Below are 21931 nucleotides of genomic sequence, written 5' to 3'. Positions count from 1 at the left end.
ACACGCGCTTCAGCACCAGGAGGAAAGGGATAGCTCCCCTCCCACTCTCTCCCAGGAGCCAATCGCGCGTGAGCAACCCGTATCGGTGGCAACGAATGGGAGCACAAGCAGCCGGTGCCTCGCACCAGCCAATAAGTGCAATTGCTCATATCCAATCGGAATAATCACACCGAGAGCAGCGTGAAGCTTCTCTCTCTGAAGGACAGACGAACCGGTGCACTTAGCCAATAAGTGTGATTTAAGACCGCAGCTGACATTAGAGTAATTAGATTGTGAGGCACTTAACCCAGCACAATAACACTGCATGCTCCACTGCAGAACTGGTAAAGACTTTGGATCCACAGACGGGCTTCAGCGAAAGTGCAGAGGACTTAATATGGCACAAAATAAAACCGGTACCGGCAAAGGGGGGAAAACAAACCTACTTGAAAATCTGAATACACTATACATAGGCAATTACTGACGTTTGCATACACTCTCTGGCAAAGACCACAGAGACAATGTTTCTCCCTTACATGAGCAAAAGCCAAGAACTACAAACTGAGCTGATTTCATAAAGACGGATTCCATTTTTCAGATCAGTAGCGGGGCTGAGTTCCCGGCTTGATACGTGATCAATGGCGAACTGTCAGAATGATAAATGAAAAGCACATCAAGCAACCCTCCTCCTTTCACTGCAGGAAGGGGCGCTCCAGAGAGTGAAGCAATAATGTCCCATTATTAACAAGGCGTAAAAGACAGGGGTCTCTCTGAGGTATAGGCCCTTTCTCTAGGCTAGTGCTGGAAAAAAGGATCCCTACACCCTCTGAGTGCACAAACTTTTCTCAGCCTTTCCTGCAGCTGACGCCGAACGCCCCCAGGGACCCACAGCATTATTTCAGACTGAGAGCCTCCCGAGCCACTCTGCGCTTCTCAGAAGAGGATGTGCCTCTCCGGGTAAAGCCTGCTCAGTGAATTTTACAAAGCAGCAAAATCAATGCGGGGCCATCAATACCGGAGTGCATTATAACACGGGCCAATAACACACAGCATCGGCGCACGAAACACCCGATCATGACTCAGCAGGGTTGCGGGTTGGGTGTACAGCCTGCCTTCCGCCGCCACCGCCTCCATCTCACAGACTTTTTCCTGTACTTACATGACCTTCCACGACCAGCCGACGACCTCTCGGACAGCCAGTGTTTACCTGGAAAGTTAGTGAGAAGAACAGGACGTCACACAGGTGAAGGTGGGACAGGCGTTCTGAATGGATTTGTGTTTGCTTTACTGTAACAGGGCATGCATGGCTCTCTCTCTGTGTGCTGGGAAGGAGAGGACCCCATAAAAAATTCATGAGAGATGGGAGGAGATGTCACATTGGATATGTTTCCAGCTGCAAAGATATTGGTGCATGGAAAGTGTTGAGAGTGCTAGGCAGGTACCACTGAACTCAAGGCTAAGCTTGGGTGAGTGGAGTAAGCGTTTGTGCATCTATTGGGCCAGGGTTAAGGAGCTTTGAGGATGATGGAAGCACTTAAAGGGGGATTCCACCAAATGTTCTAAATTTCTGCATAATTCTGTCACCAACATGTAAACAAAACTTAACTATTCAAAATATTGTTTTATGTGAAATGGTACATTGCAGAGAACTGTATTTACTAACGAACAGCCAGTTGACCTATATGTCCTCTTGGTATGTAATGTTAATAATAGTAAAAAAGGGTTAAATCTGAAAAAGAAATGTAAACATTTGCAGCTTCCTTTGGTGCAATTTTACCTTAAAAATCTCCTGCATAAATAAATGGACTAAAACATATGCTTTAAGTACAAATTTTATCTCAAAACCATTGAAGAGCAATGTCTTATGCATCAGGCAGTGTGTTTGTAATATCTGTCTGTGAGGGAGGTTTTATAGACATTAAAGGCTTTAGACATCTGGCTCCCATCACCATTAGTTTCTCTGGAATGGAGCATTCCAGATGAATTCACTCTTTAAGTGTGTTTGTTAACATATCACCCTTTTAAATCTTCAGAATTTTTCTTAAAATGGGGGGATTCCCCTTTAAGGGCAGCTAACATTCACATTCAGATTCCTTTATTGATCCCAGGGGGAAATTGCAGTAGTTACAGTTGCAGCCATTTATGTAAAAATAAACACTTTACTAATAACTGTGGTAGAAAAACTGAAGCACTGTGACTGATGTCTGAGAAACAGGTCAAGGTTCAAATACAGCATGATATTATATAGTATACACAGTTCTCACAGGCCTCTCTATAACACTGGCTTGTCCTAAACCACGTTCTCTTCAGCGCACAGAAACTCGTTGCTAGCCGAGGTTAGGGTGCACACGGGTGACTGCTGCCATACTGGAAGATTACAGGAAGGGATCTCATTAAAAATGTATTCAGGCTGAGATGCTGTCAGGATTTAAATGTCATTCCTAGTAGGGAGAAAAAAAACACTTTACCTGATAACTGTGTATTATAATTTTGTCATCATAAACACTGTGGCTGGTCCTTTCCTGTTCAACACATCACAACCTGTTGGACCACTTAAGGTGGACCGGGAAAATTCGACAAAGAAGCTGGTAATAAAGCTGACTTGAGCTTCGTCTCAGGCTTAACGTTAAGACTGGGCTCAACTTCAGCAAACCGAAATGTATTTCTTCTGAGGATTTTATATCCCGTGAGTTTTCCAAGTTTGCCATATAATAATTAATCAGTGCTTTCTGAGGAATTTTGTGAGTAATAGTCCTGTTTAGCTTACCAGGCTGACAAACTGCTACCAGCTTGGCTGGAGGGGGCGGGGATCAACGTCACGACGGTATTGCGGACAGATCATAGAGGGCGGGGCACCTGTCAATCATTTTCGATGCTAGCCAATCACATAACGAATGCGTGTCTTCAACCAAAACCTCGATGCAGCTTCACGAATGGTCCCGTTTCTAGTTTTTAAGTCTCAGACAAAGGAGCTGAAACCACAATGCTCTAAAAATAATTAGAGTATGTGTATTCTAATATTTTCACTGCTGTATAATATCCCTGTAGTATTGTCTTATAATAACAGTGTGCATGAGATATAGTCATTGTCCAATTCTTTCCCAGAGATTTTTATATTAGTACTGTATGTAGAATAGCTGTAGATCTTTTTTTTCCAGAAGGGAAGTAGTAAATAAATAAATAAACAAACAAACAAATAAATAAATAAGTAAATAAATCTCCTCATATGTCTTGTTTGACAGCTGTTGAAGACAGCAGAAAAGGCAGTCAACCAGGCAGCAAGCCTCCTGCGCTTCCACACAAATTCAGCACCTCCATAGTAGCTACACAGAAACATCTCCATTTCAGTGACTCAAAGGGACAACATAAACACAGCACGTCTACCAGACATGGCTTCTACTCCACCACCAATGTAATTAAAGCCCTCATCTTGTCCTGCTATTGTATCATTACTGTCTGTAGACCAGTTGGATGTGCTTACTTATTACTCACCAGATACTAAGTATAGCCTTGCCGTAGCAGCGTGGAGATGGCAGCCAGCTGCAGATTGGCCTCTTGTTCTCAGACTCGGAGACTTATGAGGATACTCTATCACTCAGCAAATTATATTTTGGGTGCTGATTTACAAGCCAGAGACCTCGACCTGGACTGGAAAGTGCATACTACATAATTTGTTTTTGCTTCAGCCACAGTGATGTCAAATGTTAATCTCATTACAATCAATAATAAGACTGGCTTTGTTGGAGAGAGTGAAGCCGGTTACATTTAAAACGTGCCAAGGAACGTAAGAGGCCGTTTTAAAAGCACAGTTTGACTTCAACTCGTAAATTAAAGGTAGTTGTTGTTCTCTGCCAAAAATGTTACAAAATTAAAAGGGACTTTTCTCAACATTTTTCATTAAAAAATTAGAAATGTTTATCCTACTTGATAGAGTGAAAAATGTCATATTGTCATCCACAAGACACAGGACAGTGAAAATTGCTCTTAGAAATCCCAACATACTGTTAATGTGGCTATTGCCCATCAGTTGTGCTGCTATTCCCACCATATGGTGAGGTCTGATGTAGAATATAATGCATAATATAACTTGCCTGGGACTACTTGCTTGCGGTTGTGCAGTTCCAACTCAAACCTGACGCTGGATGGTCTGTAGAAGTGAATTCTTACTTTAGGCCATTTCACACGTTTCATGTTGTAAGAAATAAAAAAGTTTTAGAGCACAATTTCTTGTTTTTTGTTTTTTTTTCCTTGTTTAACATATTAGAAAAATACAACATACAAAAGGTGCCATAACTTTTGCACAGGCCTATTTATTTCTCCCAGTATGTTAAATTCTGCTAAATAACAGTCATTGTGCATTAAAATGTGCAGAAGTGTGTTCTTTGTGGAGGATATGTTAACTTATTTCACTTCATCAACTAAACATATAGTCTGACCAGGGGTGCCAAATTCAACATACATACTGCATTAATATGGAGAAAATAGGTATCATGCAATTTGTGTTTTTTCACCAAACAGGTCTTTTCTTTTAATGGAGCCTGAAGAGGGTCTTTTCCACAAGGCAAGCAGCTTTTTCTCTGTCAGTGTGGCCACTGATTTGTGCCTCAGAGGCCTTCTCAAGGCCACAGAGCTAAATCCTATTGAAGGGACTATAAACCCCTCGAGGCGGACACTGAGCTAGTGCAAAAGGTACAGTGGAGGGGAGTGCTGTCTCATCAGAGGGGCCCGGTGTGCGATTTCGGGACATGCATGAACAGCTTCAGGACTTCTGCCTTAGGGCTAGAGCATAAGCCTGCAGCTCTGCAACGCTTAAACAGCATTTAAGGCCGTTATTCAGTCTGGTGAGTGTCCAGAGGATGGACGGGATTCTGAGAAGTTACATCTAAATGCTGATTTAGGGTTTGCTGTGTTATAACCAAAGGTATGGACTGGCTGTCATTGGTTAGGGTGTAAAACTGTGTCACACAGTGTTTTGTCCTGTTTTACCGTCCTCCACCACTCAATTAGAAATGGAAGCAATGTATAAAACATCTGTCATCAACTGAATTGTCTTGTAGTGCAAATGATCTAGTGCCATCAATCCACACAATGATGGCAGGAAACATTCCCAGATAAATATGTGCCATATTCATGCATGTTGTAGTAATATAATGTGTATGCACAGCAAATCTGTTCTGTAGCATATAGTTATTGACCGTGGCTCTTATATTTAGGAAACAACACTAAGAGGCTTATTGGCAAGATGCCAGAGAAGAACCACATTTGATTCCATAAAAACCTTGCAATAGATGGTTCAGTATGGAATATTTTGTTAAAGCTGCACTATGCAAGATAAATTTAAAAATATAAAAATATAACACTCTGCTGCAAGTCACCCTGTAAAGCCTGAAATGATGTGTTTTTTTGGACCATGTCATGCATGTTTCTGTATTAAGGCTCAAAAAAACGTTTTGGCTTGATGTTTATGTCGCAAACGCAAAATCAACATTATACTGATGAAGATATGACAACAGTGGATAATTCTCTTACGTCCACAGAACACACAACCTTCAACAAATTTATCTTTGAATACTCTTGCAATGCTTTCACAATCATCAGATTCATAATGTTCTATTGATGAACCATAAAAAGACCTTTGTATTATATTAAGGCTAGTGGAAACGGTTCTTCTACACCTCTTTTTTCAAACATTGGGCCTCATTCACCAATATCTTCCTAAGTTCCGCAGAACTGTTCACACTGTTGTGCTCTTGTGTGTGTGTAGACTCTGTTCTTAAGAACAAATCCCAAATAAGAAAACACTACTGAATATCAGAATCTTTATGGAAACTGCATAGCTGCATAATTTCTTCTTAAGAATGGTTGATGAATGAGGCTCAATGTTCTTTTGGGAATCAAAAGCAGTTCTTTTTGGCATCACTTTGTAAGATATGCTTACTTTTAAGCCTGAATGTAAAAAGGCCTGCACAAAAGTTTTCCTATGCAACTGTACAGATAACATGCCTTATTACACAAGAAGCAGCACCACCAGTTATTTTTATGAACGGAGAAAAATCATTTATTCAGTGCCTTGTAAAAATGGTGGTTTACAAAAAGGACTTGAGTTCCACAGGGTCATACTGAATCATCTCCACTACAGCAGGGTCAGCATCTGAACTCTCATAGGTCTAAGATTAAGTGTCTTGATAAACTACATCTCTGAGCTTACTCTCATACAAAACAGCACACAACTGAGCTTAAACATCTTTCGTAACCAGCAGTAAATGACTGGGTTTTTGGAGCTTGTAGCTATTTTTCCTTTAACAGAAAACAAAAAAAAGAACTTTTAACAAACTGTTCTCTGATTTAAACTAGAAAACTTTTGCTTTTTACATATTATTCATCCTCTTTTATATCCTATAAGAAACTTGTCTGGAATGAACAAGAAGGTAATGACATGGAGAAGAATGTCCATAGGAATTGTCCACTGACAAACACATTTCATATACATTTGATCCCATACATACAGCTGAGAAATATTTAAGAATCATGTTTTTTTTTGTTTGTACACAAGTTTTTAGGGGCTAAATATATAAAATATTTCAAGGATTTACACAACAAAAAAAAATGCCATCTTTGCATGTGAAATTGTCTTAAATCTAGTAGGTATGTCTAATATTTCTAATTTGGAGACTGATATAAGCTTATTATTCCATTACTTATCTCCAGACTTTATTACTTGTTTTAGTGATTTTAGTCTGATGAACTTACTATGTCAGCAGATAGTTTTAATTGTTTTAAGAAATAGGCTTTAAGCAAAATGATATGCAAATATCGTGAGATAATTTGTTTGAAATCACAACAAAAATAAATGCTAGGAAATAGGTTAAATAATCTTATTATAAGCTTACAACAACCTCAAAATGAGAATTTCTAGATTTTCTTACTAGATTTAAGAAAATTCCACTGGCTAAGATATTCCACTGGCTAAGAAATAGACGTTTTGCAGTGTATTTTTTTGCCATAAGCCATAAAAAATGCCAACTAAAACAGCATGGAAAAGGTTCAAATTCATGTAGTTATCTTTACTGCAAAATAAATATTTACTCTCTCTGTAAATTCTATTTTTTAGCCTTCTGTGCCCCTCAATATCCACCAATCCTTGGATGAAAACTGAAGCAATAAACAAATCAGTTACACAAAAATATGTAGCTAAAACTGGTTAAATATACCAATTAAGACATTTTATAAAGAAACATTAATAAACAGAAAACATAAAACATAACAACATAAACAACCAACATTTCATATACAATTTTTATATGGATACAGTTAAAAACCCTGCCTTTCTCAGTTGGCCCCTCTTCTCTGGTTCAACTGGAAAATATGTGCCAATGCCCAGAAACAGCCAATGCCACTGTCTCTTTGGCATTACAGAGGGAACCAGAGGACAACGGGCAGCCTCTCTGCCATGCAGACCCAGCTCCTGTCTTTCTTTTTTTTTGTAATTCTTTTCTTTTTTTCATATTTAGAAGCAGGGCGCTTGTGGATAAAAAATGTCCTACTTGGACAGTTAAGATAGTGTTGCCTAGCTCTATGGGACAGGCAGGCTCTTTACTTCTTAGAGGGCGTGATGTAGCTGTTCTCAATGCACAGCACTATGTAAGATCCAGAGCAGCTGCTGGGCGTCTGCTGGAGAAGCTGTCCGGCCTGCAGAGATGAGGCGAGACCCAGCACCGCGTGGTCCGATGTCCGCCATGTCTCACAGTAGTTATCCATCTGGCGGTGACCCTTACCATTAGAGCCATGCCAGATCATCTTCTCTGGCCTAGAATGCAGAAAAAAATAACACATAAAATTCCTGCATTTCACACATACAGTCGAGAAACAATAGAGAGGAAGAGGAACAATGCATGTCCTGCTTGAAGGTGACCCAGGTACAATGTAGCACAGAAATGCTTATGCTTCAGTTTGGGAGCTTCCAAATACAGGCTAAAAGGAAAAAAATACTTTGAACTTAAAGGAGAGTTGAACTGATACGAAATGCTCCATTCCAGAGAAACTTACAGAGTCAGAATTGTTCACAATGTATTTAATGCTACTACAAAAAACAACATTATACTAAATGGTTATGAATACACTGCCTGATGCCAGAGACATTGCTGTACTACAGAGATAAACTTTTGGCCTTAAATGTATTTTTTCCTATAATCATTTAGACATTTAAAGGCCTCTCAAAGAGAAAAAAAGTACCCAATAAAACATAGTTGTCCATTATCAACCATTATCAACTCACAACACACATATACCACCTCTTATGATGTTTAGGTCCACTGGACTTTGTGGATAGTAAAGAAAATGGTTATATTTATTCTGAAGACACTGTGACCCCTGGTTCCTATCACCACCACTATAAAGAAATCTGTGTTAGCAAGTCTGTTCACAATGGACCATTTCACCTAAAATAATTGGGACAGATTTTATTTACATCTCAACAAAATTTTGAAAAATTAATGCAATTCCCCCTTAAATTTGCTAGTGGCAGGTCGCCAGCAGCAGGAGGTTCTTTAAACTTTAAAAGGGTTTTTCATTCTGCTCAAGTTCTGTAAAGAATCATCTACTGTCAAGTCGATTAAGAAACCAAAAGTGGTTCTTCAATGGCATCACTCCACAGAACCCTTTCTGATACCTTTATTTTTAGGAGTGCACCCTTCACTCATTTTACCACGTATAAACATCCTATAGCTGCATTTTGTCGGTATGTGATTACTTACTGTAGCTCAACTATTACTGTGCACAAGTTTATGTAACATGTCGTTGCATGTTGAACTGTCTCACCAAGCACTGTCTCTAAGGATATCTCTGCCATCGAATGAGTAGATGGGAGCATTGCTCTTCATCCTGCCCTCAGAATCACCAAACAGGGACTCCCAGCTGCTGAACAACACTTGGTCCTGAAGAGGAGAACATCAAGTCAGGCATAAGCCATTACATTGGAAAAGTCTCCACTACTACATAGCACAACTGATTCAGCAAGCAAAAGGCTTAAAATGAGCTGATTTGGGCTTGAGGAAAAACACCACACTGCACAGGACAGATATTTAGAATATAAAAAGAAGAAAACGCTAATAAAAAATAACACAATCAAGCTAAACAAATGAATAAAGAACTCACTCTGATAGCTACATAACTACTGAATAATCTAATAATTTATAGTAGTTCCTGAATGTTAAATCTAAACAAATTAATCATTGACAATACAGGGTGAAATATTTTGTGGCATGTTTTAAACTTGAATGCAGATGAAAAAATAAATGATGGTTCTTATTGTTTGCATATTGTTAAGAACAGACGTACTTTGAGGTTGACGATGGGCAGCGTATGTCTGTCAGACTTGCGGACGATGCTGTAGAGATCCTGCAACTTAGAGGACAGGAAGGCCCTGAACGTGCCCTTCAACCCTGCAGCCCGTGCCTGCTGGAAACACAGGAAGTCGGCTCCACGGATGCCCCGCATGTTCCCCACCTGCGGGCTGTTCAGGGCGATCAGGTGCAGCTGAGAAAGGACATAGGATTATAGACAGGCATACCCAGCCAAAATAGAATTACAACAAGCAATTCTACTGAAAACGGTGCTCATTTCAGGACAGGAGATTGAAAACTGACAGGATACTTTCCATCATTTTAATTATGTAATTTTTTTATATTGTTTCCCCAGACCAAGCCAAATTTTATTACATATCTCTATAACCTAGGAAAAGCTCCACTTGTTTGTTTTGAAGTTCCTGTAGTTAATAAGCCTTAGTAATATCCAATAAGCCTGGAATCTTAAAAAGTTAATGATTCTGGGCTTTTTTTTTTTTACTATTTTTGTTTACTGTCTGTCGTGTAACCTGACCAAAACTAAATATCATGACTGTTTCAACCAGCACCATCATCTACCATCGCCAGAGCCTGCTATAGCTGATAAATCAACCACAATCTCTGCTTCCAAGCAAACTGCGGGAAGAGCTGCGCGAACTAGGCCTGCTACGTTCCCCGGCCATGCTTGAGCCTGCTGGCTGAAAGCGATGCATGAGGAGGCAGAAGTGAGGCAAGCGAGTCGGCGTGTGCACTAGGCTAATGGCTAACCCCACATGACCACGTTCCATCGCTCCTTCTCTCTAACCTTTGTTACTTGGAGAATTCAGGGGGCTACCCAGTGTGAGTTCAGAGACTGCTGTGTTTTCGTTTTTACGGAGACGTGGATGACAAGCTCCACTGTTTTAGCTGTTCAGCTCAATGGCCTGTTGTGCTTCCATGTGGACAGAGACGCTGAGCTGTGCGGTAAGACTCGAGGTGGAGGCCTGTGTGTTTACATCAACACTGAATGGTGTAAAAATGCGCCTCTAGTCTCCAGTCACTGCTCACTGCTGGTGGAGTTTGCGATTGTCAATGCCAGGCAATTTTATTTGCTTAGAGAGATAAGTTCGCTGTATATAATAGAAGTGTATAGAGCTCCCAGTGCTAATGCTAACGCCGCACTGAACGACGGACGACTGCAGAGGTGCGCATGCTGCTGAGAACCTGCAACAAGGCTTTCAAGTCAAGGGACAAAGCAAGCCTCAGGGTTGCAAGACATCAGAGAGTGCCTACTCAAAGAAAATCCATGATCATTTTCAAAACACCATTGACACACGGTGCATGTGGCAGGGCATCCAGGCCATCACCAACTACAAGTCACCTCCATCTTCTTGTGACAGTGATGCCTCCCTTCCAGACATGCTTAACAACTTCTACGCTCGGTTTGAGGCACAGAATGGCCCGACGGTGCGGAAAACCACACCTCCTCCAAGTGAACTGGTACTGTGTCTGTCCACTACTGATGTGCAGAGAACCCTACACAGAGTCAACCCATGAAAAGCACCAGGATCCGACAGCATACCAGGCAGAGTGCTCAGAGAATGCGCCGAACAGCTGGCTGATGTTCTCACAGACATATTCAACATCTCTCTGAGCACTGCAGTCGTCCCAACGTGCTTCAAGTCCACCATCCCTCTGCTGAAGAAGTCTCCAGTGTCCTGCCTCAATGACTACCGTCCCATTGCCCTCACTCCCATCATCATGAAGTGCTTCGAGAGGCTTGTCATGAGGCACATTAAAGACCAGCTTCCTCCTTCACTGGACCCACTGCAATTTGCATATCACCCCAACCGCTCAACAGACAACGCCATTTCCACCACACTCCGCCTGGCTCTCTCCCACCTAGACAATAAAGACACCTACGTCAGAATGCTGTTCATAGTCTTCAGTTCAGCATTCAACGCCATCATTCCTCAGCAGCTGATTGAAAAACTGAGCCTGCTGGGCCTGAACACTTCCCTCTGTAACTGGATCCTGGATTTCCTATCTGTGAGACCTCCAGCACCACCACACTGAGCACCAGTGCCTATCAGGGCTGTGTGCTCAGTCTACTGCTGTTTACTCTGCTGACTCATGACTGTACTGCTCAAACCACATCATCAAGTTCGCTGAAGACACGACTGTGGCGGGTCTGATCAGCAAGCACGACGAGTCAGCACACAGAAAGAAGGTGCAGCGGCTAACAGACTGGTGCAGAGCCAATGTCTCTGAATGTAGACAAAACTAAGGAGATGGTTGTTGACTTCCATAGAGTGCGAGGTGACCACCCCCCCAGAGAACATCACTGGCTCTGCTGTGGAAATCGTCAGGAGCACCAAGTTCCTCTGTGTCTACATCAGAGAGAACCTCACCTGGTCCCTCAACACCAACTCCATGTGGCGAGCATCCTGAGCAGTTGCATCATCGCTTGGTTTTGAAATTGCACTGCCTCAGACCGCAAGACTCTACAGCGTATAGTGAGGACAGCTGAGAAGATCATCGTGGTCTCTATCCCCTCCATCATGGACATCTACACCATACGTTGTATCTGGAAAGCCACTAGCATTGTGGACGACCCCATCTATCCCTCACACTGACTTTTTTCACTGCTACCATCTGGCAGAAGGTACCGGAGCATCCGTGGAACATCTGCCAGATTCTGCAACAGCTTTATTCCTCATGCAATCAGGTTTTTAAACTCACAAGGACTGAGCTAACAACCCCCCCCTCACACACATACTCCACACACACAACTCTTTGATGCTCTACTTGCACTATCAGGATCATTGCTGCACCACTGTGTTTTCACTATTTACTCAGGTTTTTCAACCTCAGTAACTGCTGTGTTTATATATGTCATCTGACTGCACGACTCACAGATCACAGCATGTTAATATCTCTGCACCTTGTTCCACGACCTCATGTCCAGAATGAGTGCTGTGTCGGTGCTGCACAGTTCTGTCTGTTTACTGTCTAATGTCTGTTTAATTTATCATATTTATTATTTCTAGTTTAATTTTTTGTTTGCACATTATGTCCTCATCGTTCATACTTTGTACGTTTTGTTCCTTGTTGCACCATGTTGTTCCTGGAGGAATGTAATTTCACTCCACTGTGTACTTGTACATAGATAATAAAATAAAAGCCTCTTGACCTTGACATACTAAACCTTTTGCACCAATTTCAGGCACAAATTGAAAGCATTATGCCAGCATGTTACATACAAAACTGCTGCATGAGCCTATACTCGCAGTTTACAGACCACGTGCAGGGTAGAACAGGCATGACTCTCCCTCTTTCACAACCTCGGGATATGCGTAATATATGAGAAGATGCAGCACAAAATTTGTTATGGTGTGGCTGCAACATGCACATGCAGTCAATGCTCATTTCAAAAGCTCTATTTTCTCAGAGTAAAATTATGCCCCTGTAGAATGTTTTGGAAAGAAACTACTTCTTTTACTGTTCTGCAGTGCCCCCATTCACTGTTCTCGAATATTCTTCTCAATTCACACCATGTTCTGCCTCCATTTACACTGTACCAGAATGTTTTCCCCATTAGACATTATTCCAGAATGTCCTCCAACAATTCACACTGTTCTACAAAAGGTTTCCTTACATTTTATTAGTTCTACAATGTTCTTCCACCATTTACGCTGCTCCAAAATGTTCTCACCCCTTTCACTCTGTTTTAGAATGTGCTCCCGAATCCACACCATTCTAGAATTTTCTGTACCAGAATGTTCTGCCTCCCATTCACACCATTCCAGAATGATTTCAGTCATACCGTTCCAGAATGTTCTCCCCCACTCTGATCTAGAATTCACACCATTCTAGAATGTTCTGCCTCTATTCACACTATCCTGGAAATTAAAGGGTCAAAATAAAAGAAAGCAACTACAGGAAAGCTGTTGTACTATAAGCTCACCCCTGGTCCTGATGTATGTGTGTGACCTTGAGGCTGAACGACAGGTATGCTGGGTCTGCGGGGAGGGCTGATGGGGTGCCTCTCTGGCTGCACAGGGCTGTACCTCTGATCCGTATGGGTTGAGTACCTAGAGTCCGGCTGGGGCTGATACCTAGAGTCCGGCTGGGGCTGATACCTAGGGTCCGGCTGGGGCTGGTACCTGGGATCTGGTTGAAAGGAGTAGCGGGGGTCGTAGCGGGAGTCAGGTGGGTCAGAACCCTCATTTCCTTGCTGAGTTGGCTCCCTCCCAGGCCTCTCTGCTGGATGGCGGGCAGGATGCTCAACAGGCTGAGTGGCAGATCCACCGTGGGATAAGTGCTCTGCACCGTTATTGGCTGAGTGGTCCTGGGAGTATTGGACGACTGGAGGTGGTTGCACTGCTGCCACTTCATTGTTCTGGAGAGAGTGTCACCAAGGCAGAGCTGTAACTTCATATAACATCAAGCTGCTGTTCCTTTGATTCACTGCCAGCTGCATATTTTAATGCTAATGTGGTTTCTTAAGTAATAGCCAAAGGTGACAAATTTAGCACCCTCTTTATTCAGATGTAAAACTACTTACCAAATCTCTGTAGAAGGGGCTATAATCTCCAAGCTGGAAGTGAGGAGAATTTTGTATTTAAATATGTAACAAAGAAAGACTGTTCTGCTTATATGTCAATGTATGAGTTTACAAGACAGTGTTATTTCCGATACACAAAGCCATGCACTTTATGCACAGTACCATGACTTGTCTGACGCCATCTCGCACTCTGATATAGAGATCACTTTTATCCACAATATAGATGAGAGTTCCCTCTGGTTGTCTAGGTGCTGTTGTAAGCAGTGTGTCATATGATCTCAGTATCGTTACCTACAAAATATTACAGAATATTATTGGACAGAAAGTTAACAAACTAGAAAACTAAGAACTGGTTAATGACAAAAAGCTTCAGATTTCTCAGGCATGGTTTTCACTAAGGTCATTACAATATATAAATGAGCTCATCCAGTGTTCTCCTTACCCCAGTGCTTTGGCCAGGTGGGCCAGCTGGACCAGGGGGACCAGGAGGGCCAGGAATGCTAAGTGCTGAATGATGAAAAACATCAAATGTCAAATGTGTGGGAAACACCATACTCTATAGATTGGGCTTAACATGTTAGATTTGCTAGTATAACAGACTTTTGACTCACAGGGTCTGTATGCTCCAGGTAATGAGGGTGAACCAGGTGGTCCAGGAGGTCCAGGGGGTCCTGGGTTTCCTTGTCGTCCTTCATAACCAACACCAGGAGGCCCTGGTGGACCCTGAGGACCAGGGGGGCCTCTGATAGAATCCCCTTTGGGACCCTAAAACAGTTAAATATAATCATCAAATCTGCAGCTTGTCTCTCTTTCTCTAACTGATTTTATTTAGCTAAAGGTTTTCATTATTAAAGGGCATTTTCTTGCATTTCTGTTCTTATTGGCTGCTATGTGATGCACCTAATTCCAAAAGCAGTCCAAGTTCAAGCACCCCTTATAACTTGACTCCTTAACTAAAACAACAAATTCAAAAATGCTTGCAGCTTAGTTTACATATTTAGACCGCAGAGTGAATGGTATGTCTGAAGCTTTAGCAACGTGTTTTTCATCAAATTATTTTATTTAAAAAAAGTCAAAGCTGTTTTTTGCTGATATGGGCCCCTTAAATACATAACTTCAGTCATGCTAATCGAATGGATGGTGTGGTCTGCCTTCTGTGTTGTAGAGTGAGGTTCAATCCCCACCTGGGTAAACACCCTACACTATACTAATAAGAGTCCTTGGGCAAGACTCCTAACACTACCTTCGCCTACCTGTGGAAAATGATCAACTTGTACGTCGCCCATCTTACGAGCATCTGCCAAATGCCGTAAATGTTATGTAGATGATTAATACAGTACCATGTGGTTGCTTAAGCACCCCTCAGTTAGACCATATTATTAAAAAAAATAATTTTTGCTTTTCAACCCCATTGTCATAGTTCTTACAGGAAGTCCAGGGCTTCCGGGAGATCCTGGTTGTCCACTTCCAAAACGAGGATCATAGAAGCTGCCCGGCTCACCCTTCTCTCCTTTCAAACCAGGTTCTCCGCGATCACCCTTCAGTTCACCCTACAAGCGCATTGTACAACACATGCTGTTATTCAGTATGGATATTGTCAGCCAAGTGTTCTCCATAAAGATATACAACAGAGAAAAGTAACTTACCCTTAAAGTGTACATCTCAAAGTTGCCTACAAAAATATAAAAATGTTATGTTGGTACAATTAATATACCTTGATAATTGTGGGTTATTACTAAACTTGACCTGGCTTCACACAAGCATGGCAGTAAAGTCACAACAGAAGTTACAAAAAATGTATTAATAAAAATGTATTGATGCTTTCAGGAAACAAGGGCTTCAATTGTAATTGTGGTCTGTTTAATTAGCATATAACTGTCCAAAAGAAAACTGAGGATTCACCTGGTGGTCCCGGGAGACCAGGTTCTCCACGAACTCCCTTCTCTCCTTTCACAGCTACAGAAAAAAATCAGTCAGTAGACAGTTGATCAGTTACTCTTGGTCATGGGTTCAAGCAGATGGCTGCTGCCACCTTGAGCAAGACATGAAAACCCCAAAATGCTCCAACATAATGTGAATAAACATCTTGAACAGTGACACTAACCAGAAATCAATGTTGGATTAAATGATTGGTTGTATAATCACTGGCTTTATCTCTACCATGACAATTCGTTAGCACAGTAACATTATCTTTTAATTCATCAGATTTGCCACTGGCTTTTTTTTTTTAAACAAAATAAAAATTAGTCCATGGAATGCAAAACAGCTTACCTGGATATGTCCTTCCGCTATCTTCATATCTCTAAAATGAAGAAAAAGATTGGAACTGTACTGCTGCTGCTTTGAAAATTGTTAAGATAATCAATCCCGTACCTCTTCGCTTGTTCAGCACACAAAGCAGTTTTCACGCCTGAATTACAGCTTATCTGATTTAAAATAAGAACTTACACCAAATCTGTCCAGAGGCACAGAGGGGCCTGGGGGACCAGGGGGCCCTGGGGGGCCTGGTGGACCCTTGAAAAGATGCAAAATAACAGTGTTAAGTAAAGCCATTTTCTTAGGAAGCAAATATGAATATTCTACCCTTACTATGGGTTTTGTCCTTACAGGGTAGCCATATCCTGCTCCCGCGCCTGAGCCTGGGTCTCCTTTTTCTCCTTTATATCCATTCACACCTGGACGACCCTGCAGTGACACCACAAGGTTACTTACTCAAAACCCGTGAAGTGTGAAAAATTCAAGCACAAAGTAATGACATCTTTCAATATTCAGCTTTATGACTGAAAGGACTCACAGGCCTGCCTGGCATTCCGATCTCCCCTTTCAAGCCAGGAGGACCATATGGCCCCTGTGGAAAAACACAGCCAGAGAGGAATGTTAATTACAATGTTAGCATTGTCATTTCATCAAACCAGATACCAAAATAATATCAAACTCACAGTAGGCCCTACTGGTCCAGGAGGTCCTCTATCACCCTGAAGAAAAAAAAAAACAGAAAAAAGCATGAAGAAAAATTCACAAATTTTAACCCTTAGAGAATGTAATTAACCTGGCAACAACAAAACATGGCGTGATTTCATCTTCATTATTTCTCACCAGTTTCTCAATGAAACATGTGGAGGAAGTCTAGTGGAAGGAGTGGAATCGGAACCTTCAATCAATACCACATTTGTGTTGGTAAGTAAAAGAGAAAATATTTTATTATGATTTGAATTTGATAAAAGATGTTTTGTTGTTCATACAGTCTTAACATCCTTTACATTTTTCCACATTTTAGCCCATTCTTGACAGTGACACAAATGGAAAAAGGTGAGACTAAAGCCTTTTGTTGCTGAATGTGAATCAAATGTAAATGTAATTCAGTGTGTGCGATTAACTTCATTTTATGATCACATTAGAATAGAGCAGCAAACACTTGACTTATAACTCTAGACCTCTAAAAGGTTTAAAGCAATACTGTACTGCTTCAACATAGTAGCTACAGACTGGTCATTCTACAGACATGTATGTTCACCCTGGGGTCAGAATAGTGTTGAAACATTTCTTCCTTTTAAAATTATCTTGGTGTTGCATACTGAAATGTAGAAATTCGCTGAGCATACATTGGAATATACACTCACCGGCCACTTTATTAGGTACACCTGTTTAGTTGCTTGTTAACACAAATAGCTAATCAGCCAATCATTTGGCTGCAACTGCAAAAAAAAGATGCATTTACACATGTAGAGGTGGACAACTTGCTGAAGTGCAGACCGAGCATCAGAATGGGGAAGAAAGGGGATTTAAGTGACTTTGAACGTGGCGTGGTTGTTGGTGCCAGACCTGTCTGAGTATTTCAGAAACTGCTGATCTACTGGGATTTTCATGCACAACCATCTCTAGGGTTACAGAGAACGGTCCGAAAAAGAGAAAATATCCAGTGAGCGGCAGTTGTGTGGACGAAGATGCCTTGTTGATGTGAGAGGTCAGAGGAGAATGGGCAGACTGGTTCCAGATGATAGAAAGGCAACAGTAACTCAAATAACCAACCAAAATCTCTGAGGAACGTTTCCAACACCTTGTTGAAAGCATGCCACGAAGAATTAAGGCAGTTCTGAAGGCAAAAGGGGGTCCAACCTTTTACTAGCAAGGTACCCAATAAAGTGGCCAGTGAGTGTATTTATGTATATTATTTCAGAATTTTACCTAATTTCAGACATTTCTGTAAATTTGTCAATAGATAGATAGATAGATAGATAGATAGATAGATAGATAGATAGATAGATAGACAGAAAGATAGGTAGAACTTTATTGATCCTGGAGGAAAATTGCAGTGTTACAGTAGCAAGGCATATAATTGCACATAAATTATGCAGAAAAATGCAAAAAATAGAAATAAATCTAGACATAAGTTAATGTACAAGAGAAATAAAATAAAATCTATTTACATATTTACATGGCATATGAGAGGATTTACTGTATTTACAAGACAGCAGGCACCGAGTGGTATGAGGTTGTCTAACAGCACTTATTAGAGACATGACTAACTCAGAGTTGCATCAATACTACAGTGTAAAATGCATAATGAAAAGTGTCATTACAGTAATTATTGTGAGATATTGCACAGTGTGTTGATCAGAGAGGAGATGCAGTGATGTGGTTCAGCACAGTTCAGACAGCAAGAGATCAGTACCATCTCTGCAGTAAGAAGAACTGTTGTAGAGCCTTATAGCAGTAGGTAAGAAAGATCTCACTCTTTAACACAGCACAGCTGTAACAGACGGCCACTGAATGTGCTTCTCTGTTTATCCAGTGTAGCATGCAGAGGGTGAGAGGTGCTGTTCAAGATGGTTAATAGCTTGAGAAGGCTAACAGCTTGAAATATCACATACAATAAGTAATAAAAACTAATAAGAAGATATTTCAAAGTACAGTGAAAAAAATGTGTAGTCCATTCCACTCATGACTTCAAGATTTTGAATATATAATTTCGTTTTAACATTTGCGTTTAACCATAAGGTTTCAGAAGGCTGAAGAACACCTGCTTGAAATAGTAAAAATAAATAAATAAATAAATAAGTGCATATTAGTAGTGTACTAACGGTGACACTCACCAACAATACTCCTGCCATGTTCCTGGAAGAAACCTTGTTCTAGTTGTAAGGTAAATTTAAATTTTTAAGCATTTACCTTTGGACCTGCCAGTGAACCGAGATAAAGAGGACTTCCATCAGGTCCGATAACCATACCAGGTTCTCCTTTCTCACCCTGCAAACAAAAACATGTTCAAACAAAGGAAAAGATCACAAACATTAATGTAGTACTGTACCTATATCTATTTGATGTCCATTCAAAAATGCAGGATTCAAACTGTATGACTGACCTTCAAACCATAACCTGGAGGGCCAGGATCTCCTTGCTCACCCTTCGGTCCTATTGGGCCCTTTAACAAGAAGGATATTAACATTGTAATGGATCCAACATTTCATTTAAAGTCATTGTTTTGTGAGGCAAACAACTAAACAAGTACACTGCACTTACAGGGAATCCTGCTTGACCAGGAAGGCCAGGTACACCCTATAAACACATTAAAAAACAACAAAAATATTTGTGGCCCAGTGAATACATAAAGTAATCTTAGCATTGCACCAAGGCATACAGATACCCCAAAGAACCCCAAAGAATCCTTTCAGGTGGCAATCACAGACAAATGTCATTATAAAAGAAAATGTCTGACTTTCACTGTAGCCAGAGGCAGAGTCAGGCCAGGCCCAGCAGTCATTTATTTTTCTTTTATTCTCTCTTTAATTTGAATGTGCTGTGGTCACTAATGTATTCTGTTTAAGGAAAGGTAATCATTCCTTTCTGCAGCATTTCCCTTCGCTTAGTTCTCTCTCTCTCTCTCTCTCTCTCTCTCTTTCTCTCTCTCTCTCTCTCTCTTTATCTCTCTTTCTCTCACACACACACACACACACACACAGACACACACACACAGACACACACACACACACACACACACACACACACACACACACACACACACACACACACACACACACACACAGCTGGAAGTGGTAACACCTGTTAGAGCTCTTGTTTCCCATGCAGGCATCAGCAATAATAACAAGGTAAAAAATCAAATTAGTAGGTGCTCACTGGAAAAAACTAAGATGGCATTTTGAAATTATTGGTTATAATAATAATAATATGGCCATTGCTAAAGATACATGCAAGACCAACTGTGACAGCAATTATATGCTACAACTGGAAACAGCTGGTGCCACCACTATGAGACAATAAAAATGGCATTATTTTGGCAATAAGTAATAATATTTCCTAAATATATCTAAACCTACTTATTGCAGCAGGTCAGGACATCTTCAAAGTTTCATTTAAAAGATTCTTACCTGGCCGCCAACCACTGTATCATGCTGCAAAACAAACAAACCAACGAAACATTTACTGAGCTATATGTCATTATTATTCAGCATTCAAGTCTTTCTTCATATGCACACTGCAGTGTGTAACAACAACAAGAATAAAAACAACAACAATAATAATAGTTACTTGACTTCAACCCTGCTACATAACATTCACATAACTATTCATAAACATGCCATGAAAGAAGTAATATGCTGTCAAGACAGAATTTGTTCAGGGTCATGTTAACTGTCATGACAGATGACATAATGAAGGATGTTATGACAGCTTATGTCACATGTTAATTTTTGCTACTCTGACATATGCCATGACGAAGATCAGTAATGATGATCAGACAATGATATTTCCATTACTGAACAAAATCCATCATGAAAACTCATGACAGCATATGACTTTATAGCATGGTTATGTCAGTGTTATATAGCAGGGTTACCTCATTATTGATGTTATTCTTATTTTAGTAGTAGTAGTAGTAGTAGTAGTAGTCATAGTCATAGTTGTAACAGTATTTGTGCTGAAATGTACTTACGCCCTCTGAAGACTGATAAATAATTTGTCCTGGAGGTCCCGGAGGGCCAGGTGGGCCTGGAGGACCGTTACCATCCCGACCTGGCTCACCCTATAGCATAAGCACAGCAATCCATTTACAACTTCATCAAATCAAGTTTTCAAATGTTGGAGAAGTCTGTTAACATCCAAAGAAATACTCACTCTCTCTCCTCTGTCTCCTCGATCACCTTTGGATCCCTATCGACAAAACACAAACCACACCAATGTCAGTCTTAGAGTGTCCAGTGTGAAACACTCATTTAATATTAAATTTAAAGCTGTAACAAAATTTTTGTCAGATAAATATAACACAAGTCAAACTGAACTTTGTGATACCAAGATACAAAAACATTTAACATCCCATGACAAAGAGTGCCATGCATCCGGGGCTGCAAGGAGTTATGAACAAACTTGACTATGGAAAAAGTTGTCCACATGTCAACATGTTGTTTACTTAAACACAAAATCGTTATAGAACACTCTGTAATGTTCACGGTCGGTCTAATAGATTGTAGTACACCACAGGAAATAGTGCAGGTGATATGGCTCCCATTTTTACCATAAAAAGAAGCTGTTGTTGAATAGGCAGAACTTTACATGATGGTGAAAGTGTAAAAGGTGCAAAATGACAAGAAACAGGTCATAATAGTTTAATTAGTCAATTCATCAAATAATAGTTGATAGATACATTAAAGAACAAATAATAAGTAACATACATCACTAGTGCATAGACAGAGAACTTCAGGACAGAGCTAGTCATCTTTTGAAGTGTTTCTCTATACCTGTGGTCCTGGAAATCCGTCCAGGCCAGGGCGGCCATCTCTTCCCTGAAGTCCTTCACTGCCTTTCTCTCCTTTCATTCCTGCCAGACCTGGTTTACCCTGTAGGCCATAACAAACACAGAACTATTGCTGAAAACACTACTGTGCAAACGGCACCTGAGAAAACTGCATATAAAAAGCAATTATGGGCAATTTGTGTTTGCTCAGGAAAGCTCTAATATTAGAATAAAATAGCATTATTTTATGTATATTAATGTATTGTTTAACCATTTCCATACATCTCCTTAAGAACGCTCCGTGTCACTTGTAGTTAC

At 40.7% G+C, this 21931-nt stretch overlaps 1 protein-coding gene across 3 annotated transcripts in view; it reads right to left on the bottom strand.

The window, feature by feature from the left end:
- Nucleotides 1-6019: 6019 nt before the first annotated feature.
- The window catches only part of col18a1a (collagen type XVIII alpha 1 chain a), a 110194-nt gene continuing 94282 nt past the window's right edge, over nucleotides 6020-21931 (bottom strand). For all 3 annotated transcript variants that reach the window (XM_017691549.2, XM_017691548.2, XM_017691547.2), the window contains 23 exons: nucleotides 21618-21716; nucleotides 20998-21033; nucleotides 20816-20905; nucleotides 20253-20276; nucleotides 19387-19422; nucleotides 19229-19288; nucleotides 19036-19113; nucleotides 16806-16841; nucleotides 16661-16714; nucleotides 16474-16551; nucleotides 16315-16380; nucleotides 16138-16168; nucleotides 15769-15822; nucleotides 15513-15538; nucleotides 15294-15416; nucleotides 14478-14631; nucleotides 14309-14373; nucleotides 14029-14157; nucleotides 13867-13899; nucleotides 13267-13701; nucleotides 9316-9513; nucleotides 8797-8912; nucleotides 6020-7786 (listed from right to left, as the gene is read on the bottom strand). In XM_017691549.2, the coding sequence (XP_017547038.2) occupies nucleotides 7573-7786; nucleotides 8797-8912; nucleotides 9316-9513; nucleotides 13267-13701; nucleotides 13867-13899; nucleotides 14029-14157; nucleotides 14309-14373; nucleotides 14478-14631; nucleotides 15294-15416; nucleotides 15513-15538; nucleotides 15769-15822; nucleotides 16138-16168; nucleotides 16315-16380; nucleotides 16474-16551; nucleotides 16661-16714; nucleotides 16806-16841; nucleotides 19036-19113; nucleotides 19229-19288; nucleotides 19387-19422; nucleotides 20253-20276; nucleotides 20816-20905; nucleotides 20998-21033; nucleotides 21618-21716 (2235 nt within the window). In that variant the 3' untranslated portion in view covers nucleotides 6020-7572. The remainder of the gene's footprint in view (nucleotides 7787-8796; nucleotides 8913-9315; nucleotides 9514-13266; nucleotides 13702-13866; nucleotides 13900-14028; nucleotides 14158-14308; nucleotides 14374-14477; nucleotides 14632-15293; nucleotides 15417-15512; nucleotides 15539-15768; nucleotides 15823-16137; nucleotides 16169-16314; nucleotides 16381-16473; nucleotides 16552-16660; nucleotides 16715-16805; nucleotides 16842-19035; nucleotides 19114-19228; nucleotides 19289-19386; nucleotides 19423-20252; nucleotides 20277-20815; nucleotides 20906-20997; nucleotides 21034-21617; nucleotides 21717-21931) is intronic.

Source organism: Pygocentrus nattereri, chromosome 6 (genome assembly GCF_015220715.1).
Source record: "Pygocentrus nattereri isolate fPygNat1 chromosome 6, fPygNat1.pri, whole genome shotgun sequence".
NCBI lineage: Eukaryota > Metazoa > Chordata > Actinopteri > Characiformes > Serrasalmidae > Pygocentrus > Pygocentrus nattereri.
The sequence above is the reverse complement of the archived record's forward strand: the minus strand, read 5'-3'. Positions and strand labels throughout refer to the sequence as shown.